At 39.4% G+C, this 20,510-nt stretch overlaps 1 protein-coding gene across 1 annotated transcript in view; it reads right to left on the bottom strand.

Annotated features, from left to right (window-relative positions):
- The window catches only part of mRNA-cap (mRNA-capping-enzyme), a 139,196-nt gene that overhangs the window by 99,962 nt on the left and 18,724 nt on the right, over positions 1–20,510 (bottom strand). The window contains exons 4-6 of the mRNA XM_067151520.2: positions 9,582–9,685; positions 5,818–5,884; positions 926–1,060 (exon numbers count right to left, since the gene is read on the bottom strand). Coding sequence (XP_067007621.2) covers positions 926–1,060; positions 5,818–5,884; positions 9,582–9,685 — 306 coding nt within the window. The remainder of the gene's footprint in view (positions 1–925; positions 1,061–5,817; positions 5,885–9,581; positions 9,686–20,510) is intronic.

Genomic DNA, 20,510 nt, shown 5'->3' with positions numbered 1-20,510 from the left:
TCTTATAATAAGACATTGCATTTTGAGGCCAATCTGCATATTACAGAAGAATATGGACCATGCTTGGAAATTCCTTCTTGTTACTGGCTGTATGGACTTAGGCAGCTCCCTCTGTAAATCAGTGGTAGTATTCTTGCCTCCAGATCACTTGACCATGGGTTCAAACAAGGCAGCAGTAATCAGATTTTTGAAGGGCAGAAAAAAGTCCATTCAGCACTCCATACTGGCTAGTAAAAGACCGCTGTTGACACCTGGGATGTTTACCAGATAAAATTAATTAAAAACTGGTTTACTCTGTCATCCGGTAGAATAAAACAGAATGTCAAAACTGATGAGCAGTCAGCCTAGTGGTGGCAGATAAAAAAATAAACATAGCTGCACACAGTAGCTGAGGCCATAGGTATTATCATCACTAACTTAAGTGACCAAGCGGAGAGGCCGCACACGTTAACGCGCAACGTCTATGGAGCCAAGCTCTGCATTCTGTGATCTCCCATTTTTACTTCCATGCAAATCAGGGACAGTTCCTATTCATAGGCCACAGTCTATTCCTTCCACCTCCTTTCCCAACTTCATCACTATCATTCAATTCATTTTCATTAGCTCCACAACTGAGGATGGCAACAGCAAAGACATCTGGCCATAAAACATGCTATATCATCTCGTACTGACACCGTATCAGGAAATAGGACTAAGGGGTAGACATACATCGAATTAAGTGGTTCTGAAGGGCAGAAAATATTAAAAGATAAAGGTTTCTCATTTGAAATACAATTGCCTGCATCTCCGCACTTCTTGTTTACAAATAAAGATGAGGTAAAAATAAGATATCAGTATCCAAAGCAGGGAAGAAAATAAGGAATACAATGATATAAAACAAACTTCTAACTTGTTCATACATAAATCAACCAGAAATATGACATACCTTTTCCAGCCACACATTTCCTGCACCTTCCTCTGAATAGTTTGCAGCAGGGGCTGTGTAGAAACAAGCGTCACACCAGGCACACCCTCCATGAAAGTGGCGTTCTTTTTTTTGAACTCTTTCCGTCTTGGGCCACTGGGTAACATACATGACACAACATGAATGCCATTGTTACAGTATGTTCCAACAAAAATATGAAGAAATGTTACTTTTAAAACTCAGAAAACATACTGCAAAAGACGTAAGTTCTTGATACAATTAACATTTCTTTCACAATAAAAGGAATCATAACCAGTGGTGCATGGTCACTGTGTACTATTTTACTCTAATTCATAGCCATATTAGCTGTGAAGTCACGATCTTTAAGACATCAAATCTTAATGGTCTGACACTGTAGTTAGCCAATTCAAGTCCCGTGGGCAGAAAAATATTTCACTATCAGACTACTGACTGTCACGATATGAAAGGTGTTGATATACAGTACAATTTCTAATGACTAGACTACAGTATAGGCTGAGACAGCGACAAGAGTGGACACGCTGAGTGAAGGGTCCCAGTAGTAAGAGAAGGAAGTGGTGGATCTGAGTGCAAGAAAGTAGTGAGGAGTTTAAAGAAGATGATTGGTGTCGAACAATACAGGGCAGTTATAGGAAGATGGCAGGGGAGAAAGAAGAAGGGAAAGTGGGAGGAATGAAGGGAGAGAAGATGCTGACAGCCGCAGTGATTATAGTTATGCTATGGATCAGGGGAATTGAATTGAACCCCGGGCTGATCTCCAGTGGAAGCATGAGTTGGGAAGATGTGGAAGTAATCAGAAGAGTAGTTAAAGATGTGGTAGAAGAAGTGTGCCCATTTGAACAACTGAAAAACATGATACAAGAGCAAACAAAGGAGTTCAAGAAAATGAAGAAATGGTTCCAGAAAAGGGCAGATGACACAACATCTAAAGTGAGAAACAATGCCGAAGAAGCTACATCGTTAAGGAAGAAAATAAGGAGTTTAGAAGAGAAGTGTTGAAGCTCAAAGCAGAAGTAGAAGCCAGTAGTCAAAATCGTAGGAAGAAATGCCTGTTTATATATGGTGTGCCAGAGGAGAAGAGGGAGGATAAAGTGCTTACAATTCACAAAGTGGTGGAGCTAATTCAGGAGAAAATGAAAATAAATTTTAGCGAAGTTGATATAGACGATGTGGAGGGAATAGGTAAAGTAAAAGGAAATAGGCCTATTAAAGTGAAACTGTCATCCACTTTGATGGCTGAAATAGTGCATAGAAATGCGGGTAACTTACAGAGTAAAAAAACTTGGATTAAGAGAGACATGGGAAGTGAAGGAATCAAGAATGCTAAAATTCTTAAGAAACATTTGATAAGGGTTAAAAACCAAGGTTTGAGAGCCATTATCAGGGGTCAGCAATTAGTAGTGTCAAATGGCAAGTGGAGAATAATTTGGACTGTAACCAAACTACTGGACTTAGAGGAAAAGATGAAACAGGAAGACGATATGGAGATGAGTGTGGGAGAAAGGTGGGATGAGGGAAACCCTCCTGGTGAGGCGAGGGAAGTATCAGAGCCCAATGAGGCCGTAGCAAATGCTCCTGAGGATGAAAGGGATGTAACAGAATCCAATGAGGTCGGAGAAAATGCTTCGGAGGTGTCAAGTGTTGAGAGAAGAAAGGGAGATGATTGTAGCGATGGAGTGGACAGAAACTTGGATAAAGAGAGATAGATGAATATGTTGCCGAGGACAGCAATGATGAATGCTGTCCCTGAAGCATCTAAGAAGGTGTTTGTGGAGATGTTTTCGAGGAAGGCAAAGCACAGCCAAGACAAGAATGAGCAAAGGAGAAACTTTGAAGAGAGGTAGAAACATGAGCTTAAAAGAGGTGTGGGGTAAAAAAGACAGAAAGGAAGAGGGTATAGTAACGAGAAGCAAGACGTTTAGTAAAGAAAGTTGGTAGCTGTTAGTGTTATAACAATCAAGGTAGATAAAGGTGAATAAGTGGTGTAAGGATAGCTAATGAAGTGGTATATTTATTGTTGATATTGCAGCTTAAATGTATAATGACTGAGTAATAATACTTGGTAATGGCTAGAGAGAGGGTGAGAATAAGGTGTAGTTGATGGTACATGGTGGTGTTTGTATAGTGAATGCAATGGTGAAGTTTGTTCTGGAGGTGTGTTTATAGTTAAGATGGTGTATGTTTGAGAGAACTAGGAGAATTCTAGTGTGGAGGTTTATTTAAGTAAGTTGTGCGTGTAATTATTACAGATGTTGTAACAAGAATTTTAGTTAGTAGATGTCAGAGTTATAGCGATTAAGGTAGGTTCTGGAGGTGTGTTTATAGTTAAGGTGGTGTACGGAGGAATGTGTTTATTTAAGGGAGAGAGGTAGGTGTAGGTATAGTGAATCTAATGGTGGAGTGTGTTTTGGAGGTATGCTCACAGTTACGAGGGTAAGTTGTAATTGGTATGTAGTGTGTTTATTATAGTTGGGGTAACTGAATGGTATAGGGTCAGAGGATAGTGAATATAATAGTGAATGTAATGGCGAAATGCATAGCGATTATGTTGCGAAGTTATGTTTGAGAGAAATTAACATAATTTTAGTGTGGAGGTTTATTTAAGTAAGTTGTGATTGGTTTGTAGAGTGTGTAAGTATTATAGTCGTTGTAACTAGAATTTTGGTTAGTAGATGTCAGAGTTATGGTGATTAAGGCAGATAAAAGTGAATAAGTGATGTAAGGATAGGTAATGAAGTGGTATATTTATTGTTGATATTGCAGCTTAAAATGGAGTGAATTTAATGGTGAGAGGTAGGTGTAGGTATAGTGAATCTAATGGTGAAGTGTGTTTTGGAGGTACGCGTAAAGTTAAGAGTGTAGTTGTAATTGGTATGTAGTGTGTTTTATTATTATAGTTGTTGTAACTAAATGGTATAGGGTCAGAGAGAGGATAGTGAATCTAAAGGTGATGTATGACGCGGAGGTATGCTTGAGAGAAATTAAGAGAATTCTAGTGCGGAGGTTTATTTAAGTAAGTTGTAATTGGTTTGTAGTGTGTATAATTGTTATAAATGTTGTAACTAGAATTTTAGTGTGGAGGTGAATTACGGGCAAGCTGTATTGAAATATTTTTAGCTGGTGAGCTGGAGGAGAATGTGAATTATGTGGCGCATGTTTTTCTTATTGCGTAAGTGAACAAGGAGTTGGAACATTACGTAGAACAGCAAGAGAGGTAGGCACAGCTCAGCAGATTGAGTAAGTGCAGTGAAGTCATTATGTAAATGTAATGTGCAAATGGATAAGAATTTAAAGAGTAGGAGAACTGCCCTGAGTAAGCAGTTAAGTCAGTGCACTCAGCGGGAGGCGTGATCTTGCCAGGGTTTGCTAGGAGTGGTATTGTATTGCCAGACTGGCAGACCCAGGCAAAGTGAATTTGGAACAAGGTTGGATGTCGCCTATCTATATGTTACGTAACCTAAACATGCTACGTAACATTTCCTTATTAACTGGTTAGCACCAGGCTTCCACAGTAGTCAGCAATGCTGGGAAGAGCACTACTACTATCCCTTCTTTTAGCCCATAATTATTATAGTCTCGTGAGCACCCTCCCGAGCCCTGGCAGGTCGCCATAATTCTGGTTTGCACCAGATTCAGGTGCGAGGTGGGCACTGCCTGGTGAACCCACTCTGTTGCAGTGAGGAGCCTCATCGTATCAGGCTTCGCCGGGTGATGGCCACTGCATGAGGAGTCCATTATATTGAACATAGCCTGTACAATACTTATTTTATCGTTATCAAATGTGATTTTATTTGACGGAAATAAATATCACAGGAGAACACGTTCACTTCCTTGTATAAATTACTTTATTGTCACAACACACAATTATACACACTAACAAGTGACACTACAACACTTAATAGCGGAGTACCCTGATGTCGATTCTGACAAGTACAGATATCAACAACACTGACTCGCGCACTAAAACATACACTCTCTTGAACTCACCGACTCCACCTCGGAGCCCAACAGTCACTCTCAGTCCATCACTTGCCTTTGAGTCCAACCTGACTCCGAGTCCTGACTGACTCACTGATAGCTCGATATATATACGGTTTGATCCACCGCCTAGAACTCTCGACTTCTGGAAGGGTTCCTACAACACTCTAATGGAACACACTCAAAACATCGATCTACTACTTGTAACATGACATCTGAATGTATCTCTCGATTAGATTGGGTTATGGGCTATAAAAACTCAATGTTATTACAGAGTTTCAAATATGGTTGAGTAACAGTGGCATTATCCTATCAAGAAATGCCAGCACAGCAGAAGCATGTGGATAAATGGAGAGAGCAGTGTTAGTGAATCAAAGCCAGGGCTCTCAGTTTGGAACAAGTGAATCGCTCTGAAAAATCTTCAGCAATGGATTATGAATGGATAAGCGAATATACAGAAGTAAAGCCAAAGCTAATGATCATGGACTTGGCAGAGATTCTGACTATTTCCAAACGTAGTAGAGAAACACTGCATGGACTAGTTCTTTTCCCCCATCAGGAAGCTGCACGAGACTGGTTTAGCTTTCTTATCATATTCACCATATCTATTGGAAATTCCATTATACCTTCCACATGCTTCAGTCTGTGCACGATTCTGTAAATAGTAGTTCATTTGGCAATATGAATGCTGTCAAAAATATTTTAGGACTTCAAACCAGCTGTGTTCTATACAAACAGAATTTTAAAATTACTTAAAAGAATGGAGGATATTTTTATGAATGGAGGTTCTTTTTCTTGAATACATAAATTTGGCATTATTTCCTCCACCCAAGACATGGCTCAGAACTTTTCAGACAATACAGCAATTCACAACAACTTATTGTAACTTTACTTACTTGGGCACAGATTCTTTCCCACTTTCAAGAGGCTCTCCATCATCATCTACAGTGCTGTCATCATATTCTGAAATAAGTATTAAAATATGTCACAGTTATATTTAATAATACATTTGAAGTCTCTATAAAATGAATAGATCCAGATGTAACATCATATATAAAGCCACACACATAACAAAAATTTACTAGATTATTATTAATTTTTATAACTGAGTAATCTACATTTTTTGACTTAATATTCTCAATCAAATGCAGATGTAAGAGACAGAATCAAAACAAACAGTCTCAGTGAAAATAAAGAACAGTCACATTTGAGATGGTTTATGCACCTGCAGAGAATGCAGAAAAGTAGAACACCAAGACAAGTACTTGAAATTAAAGTAAGGAAAGTAAAGGAAAGATCCAGAAGATGATGGTTGGAGCAGTTTAAGGCATATATGAGAAGATGAGTGATGTTGGAGAGACGTCTGAACTGGAGCGGTGGAAGGATGGAAGCAGATGGAAGTCACTGATCCACAACTCAACCCAACCTTAATAGAAGAAGAATCTCAAAAAGGAAGAATTTATCTTTTATGAAAGCTAAGGACATTAATATAGCAAATGAAGAGACATATCTCGCTTAGTGCATAGTCACTGTATTGCACTTATTGCAGTACTAGCCAGCCAATGTCTTGAAGAGGTGTGGTATGCCAACTGACGAGCCCAATGCCATACTGGGGAGACTTATGGTTGTCATTTTTATTATTGAGTAATTTGAATATTTTTAAATAGCAAGATACCTGTGCTTCGCTACAGTTTTAAACTGAAAGTTATTATTCAAAGTTTTACATTTTGGAGAGTCCACTGTCAGCTGAGCCTGTAAAATATGCCCTCAGTTGGAACGTCAAATGGTTCTTGAGGAATGATTATTTATTTTTCTGATCTAACACTCATTTGAACCCCATAGGGATGAATTTGAATGTTTTAAACCAACCAGTGAAATTCTGATCTTGTACGTCACACAGTAGTGGAGGAATTAATACATTTTTAAGGGGGTGAATGTTTTTAAATATTTATTAACATCTAGGATATAGAAGACCGCCTTTCATTTAAAAAAAAAAAATTAAGTTCATGGCTGTAACGGTTTGGGAAGAATGGATATTGTATTTCTGAGAGTCAACCACCATCTAAACCCCTTAGGAGAGCAATATTTTGAAGTATACAATATTTTACACCAAGGACATTAAAGATGACCCCTCTCATAAAATTACAACTTCCAACAGTTTTGGAGGGATGAATAATTTCGTTTACAGAGCTAATCTCACTTAACACTTTGGGGGTGGAACATAAAAAAATATTTCCTATTTCACACCCAGGATTTAAAATACATACCGCTATTTGGAATTTTGTCTTCAAACGTTAAAACCACTTCGGAGGAAGGAATATATTTGTTTTCGGATCTTAACCCCCCATTTAACTCCCTGAGCAGTTAAATTTGTTTCAAACCTTCTGTTATTTAACGCCTAGAACATAATTTGAAATTTTAACTTCATAATTCAAAAGGTTTAATTTAAATGCATATTTTTTATCATCATTCCTCCCCTCAGTCAAAACCCCCTTAAAGGGGTATTTTTTTAAGTCCACTTCTTATTTGTATGCCAGCCCCGTGGTGTAGGGGTAGCATGCTTGCATCTTACATAGAGGCCCCGGCTTCAATTCCCGGCCAGGTCAGGAATTTTTACCTGGACCTGAGGGCTGGTTTGAGGTCCACTCAGCCTACATGATTAGAATTGAGAGCTATCTGACGGTGAGATAGCGGCCCCGGTCTAGAAAAGCCAAGAATAATGGCCGAGAGGATTCGTCATGCTGACCACACGACACCTTGTAATCTGCAGGCCTTCGGGCTGAGCAGCGGTCGCTTGGTAGGCCAAGACCCTTCAAGGGCTGTAGTGCCATGGGGTTTGGTTGGGTTTTTCTTATTTTTATCCTCATAAAAAAGAATTCAACTCCTTTTACACCCGTCTTAAGTTGATTCCAACCCCCCCCCCCCCCCACAAAACAAGTGTGTCTTTATTTTTAAAGCATATTGCAAATACCGATTTTCCCGACCGCAACATCCTTTGTTTAAGAGATATAAGTATCCTCAAATAATTCAACTAATTTTTCAATTCATTTATTCCCCCCCCCCCCCCCCCTTTCCCTGTTCATTGGATTTTCCAAAAACAAAAGAATACGCGTTTCTTTTTAAAGGAGCTTCCAAATACAAATTTCATGTCTGTAACATCTTCGTATTCAATATATAAGCATCCCCATAAAAGGAATTCAACACTTTCTTCACTTCTTTTCACCCACCCCCTTAAGTAGATTTTCCGAATACAAAAAGATAAGTGTTTCTTTATTTTTAAAGAAGATTCCAAACACAAATTTTCATGTCTAACAACTTCAGTTTTTGAGATATAAATATCCTCATAAAAATAATTCAACCCCCTTTTCAGTCCCCCCTTAAGTGAATTTTCCTAAAACAAAGAAATACTTGTTACTTTATTTTCAAAGGAGTTTCCAAATACCAATTGTCACGTCTGTTATTATCTTCAGTTTTGGCGATACCAGTCTCCTAATAAAAATAATTCAATACCTTCTTCAGTCATTTTACCCCCCTTAAGTGTGTTTTCCGAAAAGAAAAAAATATGTGTTACTTTATTTTTAAACGAGATTAAAAATACCAATTTTCACGTCTGTAATATGTTAAGTTTTGAGATATACTCATTTTAAACATTCACCCCCTTTAACACTTCCCCTTCAGTGGATTTTCAGAAAAGGAATTGTGTGGGTTTCTTTACCTTTTTTTTTTTTTTTCTGACACTCAACCACAGCAGATTGTGCCAAGACATCTGAGTACTGGAATTTTGCCCAGAAAAGGAGTTCCAGAACAACTGACATTGTCCTCTCACAAAAATTGCATTTACTGCAAACAACAACCGACTGCAATTGGAACTGATTTGGCAACCTTGAGCACAGAAGACAAATGCCTCTGGTTAGCCAGCATTTGAACACCATACATAATTAAGGAGATAATGAAAGGTTAACTGATTACTATACAGCACTTTACACAGAATTCCACGGGCCTTAATGTAATAAATGTTAGAGACAAATATTTGTAACTACCAAAAACAAAGAAAATTTGGAAAGGAGTAAAGCCTCCTCTCTATTTTCACTTCAGGTGAAGCTCACTAAAAATTATTGGCTGAAAATGTCCAAGTCCTAGAGTACAAAAACAGGGTGCAACAGCCTCGAAGGGCCATGGCATATCAAGCAACTGCTGTTCAACCCGAAGGCCTGCACATTATGAGGTGCCGTGTGGTCAGCATGAAGAATTCTCTTGGCCGTTATTCTTGGCTCCCTTGATCAGGACAAACATAACCAAAGGAATAAAATATCATAGATTTTTTGTCTAGTTAATATATATAGATAAAGTACACTTTGCCAGTAAAAGGGTGCATTTCTAAACTTTTAGAACAAGTTTAAGTGATAACATTCAACCAAACATGCCCGATGTACTGGTTGCCACTTTCTTAACAGAACAGAACTACGTGCAAGTTTATTAGTAAAGTACAGTATTACTGGAAAATATATATTAAACACTAAGACAAAAAAATAGGCTACTTTATTGGAAAAGACCTGATTTTTCCATACAAGCTTTCACAAAATGGTCAGCTGTTTGGGCGAAGAGATTTCATGCCACTCTAAAACAAAATCTACCCCATGTGTTATGAAACCTCACCTACCTTTGCACCAATCTGGTAACTCAGGAGCTGGTGGAGTCTCTGCAACATCATCATAGATTCTAAAGAGCTCTGTGAGATATTCACCCTTGTATATGCCAGGAGGCCTGGAATAAAAAATAAAAAGCACACACAATCAAGTTTAAAATGTAACAGCATCTATACGCACACCACCTGATCAAAAGTATCTAGACACCTACTTGAAACTGTCTTATGACAGTTGTCTGACCAGGGTTACCTGCAATGCAATAAAGTAGATAGTACAGCCAGCGACTCAACGCTGAGTGTCTAACAGTGATGAATGACTTGACTCTCTAAAGGGGCCAACAGCTTAGGGCAGACGAGTTCCAGTGGAGGAAATACCACTAAAATCCTGTAAGCAGCATCTGTTCCCTAGGTTACGGGCAGCTGCAAAAGGTGTCTGTTCTCCAGGTTAACCAGGCAATTAGGTGGTGATCCCAGCATAATGCCGTATTTACGTGAATAATACCCGCAATTTTTTTAAAAATTGAGGCATGAAATTGGGGTGCGGGTTTTATTTGAGTCAATGTTGGCATTGTTTTTTTCAAAATCAGCCTTCCTAAAGTTAGGGTGCGGGGATTATTCACGTAAATACGGTAATAGCTCATATGAAGCGTCAGGGTCATTGGTCCAATACCTGACCGACGAGCAACGAAAACAGTCAAACAGGGGTCTGAACGTCGCCAGGAGAATGGCAGACCATCCTTCCAGCGGCAATGTAGCAAGCAAACTTAGTAATGTGGGTCACTGGTGTCTGGAACGAAGTCACCATTCCAGTTCAGCCCAGGGGTGTTTAATGGAATTGAGGTTAAGGTTTTGGACTGGACAGTTGATTTCCGGAACCTCACTGTCCACAAACCACTTGCAAACAGGTCCCACTTTAGGACAGGAAACATTTTTGTGTTGAAACACACAGCGATAATCTCTGAACTGTTCTTCAACCATAGTTAACATGCAGCTGGTCAAAATGTCCTTATATCCTTCCAGCTTTAATGGGCTTTGTAGTATTACAAAGGGCCAAGTTCTTTCCAGACAAAAATTCTCACACTCTCACCCACCTCCAACACATGTCACTGCAGGACATTGTATAGGCTGGCATTTCGTTTGCCTGGCATTTGCCACACCCAAAAACCTCCCATCTGACTGCCACATGGTAATGTTATTCATCATTTCAAATCACACATCTCGAGTCATCCATGGACCAGTGGCAGCACACTTTACATCGCCAAACAGGATGCTTAGCATTCATTAACAGAATATGCAGTTCATGGATGGATGCCTGGACCTTGAATTCCAGTCTCCATATCTCTCGGCTCACAGTTATGGTGTTAGTGACATAATTAGTGACACTGTGGAATTCACGGGTGATGGTATCATTCATCAAGTTATTTTCCCTATCACCTTCTTCAATGCTCAATAGTCCCTGTCGGTCAACACACAGTTCGTGCATAACCTCGGCTGAGGTAACACAGCAAGCGGCGTGTTGGTACTGTGTGGTTATCGCGTAGTACAGGTGTGTGTTACTAATACATATTTTGTGTAGTCCTTGGAAAATTGTACGTACAATCATGGCAAGTATCAGGAAGAACACTATAAAAAGTGTTTTCAAAGACAGGATTAATAGGCCTTCACTTTTAGAAATCCATCATTGGATTAGTCGCAAACTAAAACTTAACAGAGACCAAGTGATTGCCATACAGTTAAATAATGGGGAAAATGCTGTGTACATAAAAACTGTATATGTGACTCTTTATGAAAACCTTCTAGCACGTCACGAAGGAGTGAAAACTTTTCTATTAGCGAATGGCTGTACCACTAAAGTAACGATTTCGGCAGCGGACACTTTAACTAAACGCGTACGTGTGTTCAACCTCCCTCCAGAAATAAGCAACGATCGCCTTGCACGAGTTCTCTCTGCATATGGAGTAGTCAAAGACATCCAGGAAGAACGGTGGAATGAAGCCTATGAATTTGTTAATGTAAGTAATGGCATACGAATTGTAAAAATAGAACTTAAGTATCCTATCCCATCTCAGCTTATGCTGAATGATTGTAGAATTCTACTATCGTACAAAGGACAATCAAAATCATGTTTCTATTGTAAAGAAACGACACACCTTCAAATAGATTGTCCCAATAGGAAAGCCCGTCCCGCGCTGAGTAGAAAACAGACATACAGCTCCGCAGTGGCCGAGTCTGATGGGAGCAGTACACTAAGCAACACAACAGATGCAGAAGTCAGCGTTCTCTCGCCACCAATTTAGAGAGTATTACTCACACTCCGCATAAACAACAAGACTTTCAAGACACCTCCCTTCTAGCTGACAGCATAGCAGACACATCTTTACCTTGTAGTACAGAAGAAGCAATCAGGACACTTTGTAGTGACAACCTTGAGAAGGGGGAACATATTCAGACACTACAGGAGACTGTAGATCAGGCGGCAGCTGACGAGAGCCCAGTTGGAATGAAACAAATAGTAAATACACCACTAGAAAGACAACTGTGGTCTGAGGACATGGAACTTCAGGAAGACACCCATACACCAACAGGAGAGACTCAGTTAACAAAAAAGAATACACACCCAGATTTTACAAACCATCCAATTACAGACAACAAACAAACAAACAAACAAACAAACAAACAAAGTCTGCTTCCTTGCACAGCAAAGACATGGAGTTTACACCAGATTCAGAAAATTCTTCCATTGCTGACCCTGTAATTATCCTAACACACCAACAGGACCGAGTGTTAGTGAAAGTGCAGTGACCTTGCTAGCAGGTGATAAGACTACCCCGAATACGACAGGCAGTACCAAGGATTCTCACAACTTACAGATGAAAGTTGTCAACAAATACGTTGCACGTGACTAATCAAAACCGTACAACACCCAAAGGCGTAGTACCTCATGCAGTTGGCTTAAATAATAGAAAGTATAAACCAGTGTATGCGTGACAGTGTATTGACCACAACAGCTTAATCACATCCTTCTACTGAAATGAATTCTACTACAATTACCTTGACTATTCCCTTGTTTCTGCAGTTGACTCTCCTACGTTGTGTCACCACCTTGAATGTAGATGGCATCAAAAGTCTAACCACGCAAGCTCTCCTTCAGGATTTTCTCAGGGTTCTAGATATCCTATTTCTTCAAGTTAATGATCCAAACTTAAGGCTGGCTGTCGGGATACGAATATAAAGTAAACGTTGGTCCATCATTTCGAGGTACGGCTATAATATATAGAGCAGGACTGACTGTTTCCGAAGCGGAGTTTCATCCCAATGGTAGAATTGTAGCTGTGCAATGTGAGGACACCCTTTTTTTTAATGTTTACGCTCCGTCCGGTTCTCAAGGACGTCTAGACAGAGAACGCTTATTTGAAGATGACATCAGATATTTTGTGCAGGGCCCTATTAACAACATAATTTTGGCCCGTGATTTTAACTGTGTATTAAATCTGCGTGATCAAACTGGACATTTCAATAACTGTCGCAGCCTACAAAATCTTGTTGAGGAATTACACTTACATGACATTTGGGAACTGAAACATGGAAATGACATCCAATTTACATTCTACAGGGCCGGGTCAGCTTCTAGAATAGATAGGGCATATATATCACAAGAGATGATAACTAGGCTACACAGTCCTGAGGTTATACCGGTGTCATTCAGTGACCATCATGCTCTCCTCTTTCATTACTCAACAGCAGTACGACCACCTCTACATGGGCATGAATACTGCAAACTTAATGCGACCCTCTTGTACGACCAAGATGTCCAAAATGATTTTCGAACACTATGGATGCAATTGCGTAGTAAACAATCTAAATACCATTACCATGTGACCTGGTGGACGGATACTGTTAAACCAGAAATTAAACGATTTTTTCAAAAGATTTCCAAACAACAGGCAAAGGGAAAGAGAAATACCTTGAATTTTTATTATGAAGTTTTATACCAGCTTCAACGAAAGCAAGCCAGTGGAGAGAATGTCCTTAATGAAATGAAAGAACTCAAACACACTATCATTAATATTCAAGAGAATCATCTGAAAGGGGCATTCATCCGTGCAAAAATACCCTCAGTAGTTGACGAATGTGCTTCACTATTTAACATTTTGACTGAAAGACGTAAAGGGAAGAGGAAGGCAATTACTAAACTCCGGGATGAGCATGGTCACATACAATCGGATATGAAGGACGTCCTCAAAATTAGTCCAGACTACTTCACAACATTATTCCATGAGCACCCATTAATCAGCACTTTTACAGCATCTTACAGCACGGTCTACCAACAATGAATAAAGAAGATGAGTCAAGTTTGATTGCAGATATTACCTCGGAGGAAATACTCTCTGCACTTTCCCAAGCACAGCGTCATCGCTCTCCAGGCCCAGATGGAATAATTTATGAATTCTACAAAATAATGTGGGACATAATAGGGGACGACCTTTTGCAAGTGTACCAAGAAATACTAGCGAGGCCACACATCTTAACGGAAGATTTCACATCCGGAATTATTATTTTAATTCTCAAAATCACAATACCTCTAGGAATGAAAGACTTCAGGCCGATCACCTTGCTAAATACAGATTACAAGATCTTCACTAAAATAATAGCATCTCAAATAAAACTGCAGTTGCAACAGATAATCGAACAATGGCAATCGTGTGGGACTTCAGGTCAAAATATTATCTCCAATCTGTTAGTGCTGAGAAACATCATTCTGTTACACAACAAAGCCTCATCGAACCTTTCTCCCACAACACTCGTAAGTTTGGACTTCCACAAGGTCTTCAACAGAATAAAACATCCGTATCTATGGTCTACAATGCAAACTTTCGCCTTTCCACCTAAATTGATTGAGTGCATTAAAGGACTGTATAGAACAGCCACCTCATGAATCATTATAAATGGACACCTGTGAAAATACCTATACGGAAATCAGTTTGTCAAGGATGTCCCCTCTCTAGGCTTCTGTTCATTGTAGCGCTAGAACCATTTCTTCACCGAATAAATCAGTGTATAACTGGCCTGTCACTCAGTGCACAAAAAGTGACAGTACAGGCGTATGCCGATGACGTGTGTATTATCCTAACAGAACCATCCGACGAAGAGCGAACTCTACATATCATCCACGAATTTGAGGAAGATTCAGGATCGAACTAAAATAAGAAAAAGTCTGGCATGCTGCTTCTTGGCCGACATCAGTGCCTAATCGATCACTGCCCATTGCAACTAAGTTAAAGATCTTAGGAATTGTTTTCCAACAAAATTTTAAAGATATGCTAACCGAGAATTGAATGTCGATAATTAATAAAGTTAGAAACACCTTAATGCAGCAGCATACCAGGTCCCTGAATTTCATCCAAAAAGTATGGCATATTAATGTGTTTGCTTTATCTAAAATATGGTACTTCGAAGTTCTACCTGCAACAAAACAAATAACACAGCATATAGAACTTTGTCTAGGCCACTATCTTTGGAGAGGTTCCCTGTTTCGGGTGAGACGTGATCAGCTGTACTTGCCGATTACACATGGAGGACTCAACCTAATCTGTGTAGACCTGAAATGTAAGGCTCTTCTGGGAAGAACAATCCTTAAATCACTATCAGTGTTGCACACTCGAATAGAACTGACATTTCTTCAACCTCCGGAGCCTGATGTCAGAGGTGGTTGACATAGGCATATACATCCTGCTTTCTGAACCATCATTGGTATCCTTGACAGTCTCCCACAGGACCGGAAAGAAAGAAAAGAATTTCACTTGACAAAGAATTTCTACACTTACCTGCTGAAAGTATTACAGCGACCAGTACCGATTGAACAAAAATTCCCTGAAAGAAAATGGAAAATGGTGTGGTCAAATGCTAACAATCAACAAGTACCCACTCAGTGGAGGTCATCAGTCTACTCGGTAATTAATGACATCGTTCCAACGGCAACAAAACTCTTTTGTCACAACTTGTCTGAAGATAATAAGTGTGGACATTATGGCGAGCTCGATATGACAGTGCACCGAGTTACATCTTGTCGAGAAGCGTGACCTGTCTGGACATGGACTGTCAATACAGTGCGGAAAATACACAGAGGTTTGTCTTCTTTATCGACTGAGCAGTTAATGATTGGCGAATTTCAACTGGAGGAAAAATCAGAAGTGAATGCTGTAACTTGGTTGCTAGCGGCGGCAGTGCATTGGAATTTGACATCATACGATACGAGTGGATGGACGTTGGTGGATCAATCAAGAGTGCTTGGGAAATTTGTAAAAAACTGCAATATAGAGAAATTTGCTAAACATCTATTTCATTTTAAAATGTTATTTATTGTATGTTACACGGTGATATACTGAGAACTGACAACAGTGAGATGACTGTATTTTTTTTTTTTCAAAAGAGTGTTATTCTAATTTTGAATTCTTTCTTTAAATTATAACGTGCAGTTTAGTGTTTCTATTAGTCTCAACACTCATATACAATTCTACAGGTGTGCTTTTGGCTTTCAGCTCACTACCTTTCTTTAAACTGTCATGTTGTTTTTCATTTTTTTATTTCTTTTTGATTGATTAATTTGCAATGTGATTTGTACTTTGTAATTTTGAAAAGGTGAATTAAAAAAATCTCTCTTAACAAAAAAAAAAAAAGCAAAAAAAAAAAAAAAAACCACACATATGGCCTACCCAGCCTTGGTTTTGTCCTCTTCATTTAAACTTCACTTCACATCACATCACATCTCTCTATCTATCTTTTTTTTTTTTTTTTTTTTTTTTTTTTTGCTAGGGGCTTTACATCACACTGACACAGATAGGTCTTAATGGCGATGATGCTATAAGAAAGGCCTAGGAGTTGGAAGGAAGTGGCCGTGGTGTGAAAATGGGAAACCACGGAAAACCATCTTCGGGGCTGCCGACAGTGGGATTCGAACCCACTATCTCCCGGATGCAAGCTTACAAAGCTCACAGCCGCACGCCTCCTAACCGCATGGCCAGCTTTCCCGGTACATCACATCTCTTGACAGTCGACTTGGACGTACTGACAAGAGTGGAAATGATCCTCGTTCATTGCGTAATTATGTGGTAACCAATATAATCATTCTATGTTCAAGGTCACTAAGACCCCTTGCTCCATCTAAGCTATAGGTATTAAATAGCAGGAAACAGTCGGGCTCCATGGCTAAATGGTTAGCGTCCTGGCCTTTGGTCACAGGGGTCCCGGGTTCGATTCCCGGCAGGGTCGGGAATTTTAACCTTAATTGGTTAATTTCACTGGCACGGGGGCTGGGTGTATGTGTCGTCTTCATCATCATTTCATCCTCATCACGATGCGCAGGTCGCCTACGGGAGTTAAATCGAAAGACCTGCATCTGGCGAGCCAAACATGTCCTCGCACATTCCCGGCACTAAAAGCCATACGCCATTTCATTTCAGCAGGAAACAACATTCAGCTCTCAGCCAACTTTTATAGCAGCTAAGGTTATGTTGAAGGAAGAATCCCACCTTCCAATACTTATTTGTTTTTTACTGCTAGTCCATGTAATTATAAAACATATACCAGCTTAAAATCTAGTTACATTATTTAAAAAAGTATATGTTTCGTTCCTAAAGCAGACCATTTTCAGCTAAAAAAAAGGGTACAAAACTTGGTACAAACAAAATAAACAGCCAAACTGGGGCAAAACACTGGTAATTTAATAATTGTAAACTATACGGTCGATGCATAAGTTTGTGCGTTTTCTTTTGGCTTGGCAACAATGAGACGTGAATGGATTATTTATTGTTATTCCGTTGTTTTAACGGAGTTTGTGTGTTGTGAAACACAGGTTTTCTTCATTGTGAACGTACTATTTGCATATATTTCAGACAAACGGATATGAAATGTCAAGTTGAGAAAATTGAGCATTTCTGACACATTTTACTCTTTGAGTTTAACCGAGAATCCAGTGCAGCAGGAGCTGCGAGAACAATTTGTGAAGTGTATGGGAATGAAGCAATTGCTGAAAGAACAGCACAAAAATGATTTTCCCGCTTTCGAGCAGGACGGCTTGACTTGTCCGCTGATCCACGTTCTGGAAGACATTGAGATTTTGATGAAAATTGCTTGAATGAGTTGCTTCATGAGAATCCTCATCAAACAACGTGGGAAATGGCGCAAGTTTTTTAATGTGATCTGTCAACTATTGTACGCCATTTGCATTAGATGGGTAAGGTATAGAAATGGGGTATATGGGTACGACGTGCTAAGTGACAGTAACAAAAATCAACGAGTAAACATCTGTTCGTCATTACTTGCCTGGCAACGGTTGGCTTATGATAGGCACGAAGCATTCCTTTCGAACATCGTCACCGGTGACGAGAAATGGTGCCTGTACGTCAACATGAAAAAGAGGAAAGAGTGGCTCAGCCCATCAAAAAAAGCAATTCCCCATCCCAAGGATAGTGCCCATCCACAGAAAATCATGTTGTGTGTTTGGTGGAACAAAGATGGCATTCTTCTCCAAGAACTTCTTCTGAAAAACGTAACGATTACCCCTGCTCTGTATAGTGACCAGCTAAGACGGCTTGCCGCTGCTATTGACAACAAAAGACAAAGACAACAACCAGTCTTATTGTTCCATGATAACGCTCATCTGCATACAGCGCAACTGACCGAGGGTGTGATTGCTGAACTTGGCTGGGAACCTCTTCCTCATCCTCCGTATTGCCCTGACCTTGCCCCCTCAGACTTCCATCTTTTCCGCACTCTTTCTAACCACATTCAGGGGCAAGTGTTTCCTGACGAAGCTTCTCTTGATCAAGGGCTAACAGATTTCTTCCAGTCAAAACCAAAACAGTTGTACAGGCGAGGCATTCAACTGCTACCTGAACGTTGGCAGAAGGTCATAGAGAGTGGAGGTGAACACTCACATTGTGAGTTACAGTGTGTGACAGTGACAGTAAAATAAAATAAAATATAAGAACCGCACAAACTTATGCATCGACCCAATAAAAAGCTTGAATACTTTCTTTCATTATAAAAGTGGATTGATGATTCATTAACTGGATTCATTAAGTGGATTAATTATTCATCCACTTTACAAACAAAAATCTCTATTAACAATTTTCATAAAAAACTTGGCAAATTCTAATTCTCCACACCTTGCCATTGTGCTTTAAACAATTTGAAAACTTTAAACTCCCACTGCTGGCAACCCCTTAGATGGTTTTCTGTGGTTTCTACTTTTCACACCAGGCAAATGCCAGTGTTGTACCTAAATTAAGGCCATGGTCACTTCGTTCCCACTCCTAGCCATTTCCTATCCCACCTATCTGCATTGGTTTGAAGTACAGCAAATTTTTAAAAAAATTTTAAAAAGAGGGAGACCTAGAAGCAGTTTTCAATCACTGTTTGCCATTAGGCATGTCAAATTAGTGGCAAGATATGTTCAAAATGTCCCCAAGAATGATTTACTTCAACTCCAAAAAGGATGTCATTGCCCAGATGTAATTAAACTTTTCAGCAAGTTCAGGCTGGCCTTTCAGATTTTGCAGATGTCGTGAAATATTGGATATTTTTCTTCTAGGCCTACACCATTTAAATAATAAACATGTCTTGTTTCTGTAAATAGAGTTTTAATGCTCTTTCAGGTGTTCTTTTAGGATATTTCAGTTAATCTGGTCAACTTACTCCCACCAAAGTTAGTCTGGTTTAATGAGTTTCTATATACTTGTATTGAAATCAACCATCACCAGTATACTACATCAGCTTTGAAAATGAGAAACCACGGAAAACCATCTTCAGGGCTGCCGACAGTGGGGTCCGAACCCACTATCTCCCGGATGCAAGCTCACAGCTGCGCGCTCCTAACCGCACGGCCAACTCGCCTGGTCAATCGTAAGCTAAACTCCACCCTATCCCTGATCGTATCTTCTTAGAACACATAATGATACTCTATCTTCTGTTCATTTTCTCTAAAAACCTATCTGTTAAGTCATCAGCCTGGAGGCTGGTTGAATCCTCAAACCATTTGAGGTTATGTGGGTGTATAAATAGCAAAAACCAATGACGGAACTATAACAAGGTATACAAGTAAATGGATGCCACTGTTGCAGCATAACCAACCCTGTGAGTAGCACCTTCCATGATGTTAAGATGTACAATTTATATTCTTTACGTTATTACTCAGCACCATGCATATCTCAGCATCTTCCATACTATTAAAAGCCATAAATGAGAAAGACTTCAGTGTAAACTACAGTATGCTCTGGCCTGTGCTAAGTGACTGACATAAAAAATATAAAAAACTGCATCCATCAAGAAATGAACCAGTGATCTCAATACCTCACTCGCACTTACCTCCAATGCATCCAATCCATAATGTTGACTGACTCATCTATTTTTTCTTTCTTTTTTCCTTTCCTTCTTTCTCCCATAAGTCACAACTCAAACTATGGAGGTAATTTAGTAAGCCATGGCAATTGTGTTATATCTTCCCAACACATGGGTTAAGTCCCTGTATATAGTCTACATTTGAAAATATGTGTCTACCGAATGCCACCCATAGATGGTGTCTGCACACTGGTGGCTAGTCAACGGCGCACCAAGAAGTTAGTATTGTTATGAATAAAACGCTGTTTTATCAATCTAATTTCATGCCCGATGACCCAATGCTTTTAATAATAAAAAGAAGAACCTGTTTACAGCAAAAACCATATTCGTAAGTAATGTGAGGATACAACTGTTGAAGACCTTTGTATGGAGTATTGCTTAATATGGAAGTGAAACTTGGACTTCAGGTGAAAAGGAAAGAAAGAGACTACTTGCATTTGAATCTTGGTGCGACAGGAAATTACTGAAAATTAATTGGAGAGAAATGGTCACAAATGAAAAGGCGTTTAGAAGAGTAGGAAAGAGAAGATGTTTTACGACACAAAT

The sequence above is a fragment of the Anabrus simplex genome, chromosome 7 (assembly GCF_040414725.1).
Source record: "Anabrus simplex isolate iqAnaSimp1 chromosome 7, ASM4041472v1, whole genome shotgun sequence".
In the NCBI taxonomy this organism is placed as follows: Eukaryota; Metazoa; Arthropoda; class Insecta; order Orthoptera; family Tettigoniidae; genus Anabrus; species Anabrus simplex.
This window is presented reverse-complemented; position numbering and strand designations above follow the sequence as displayed.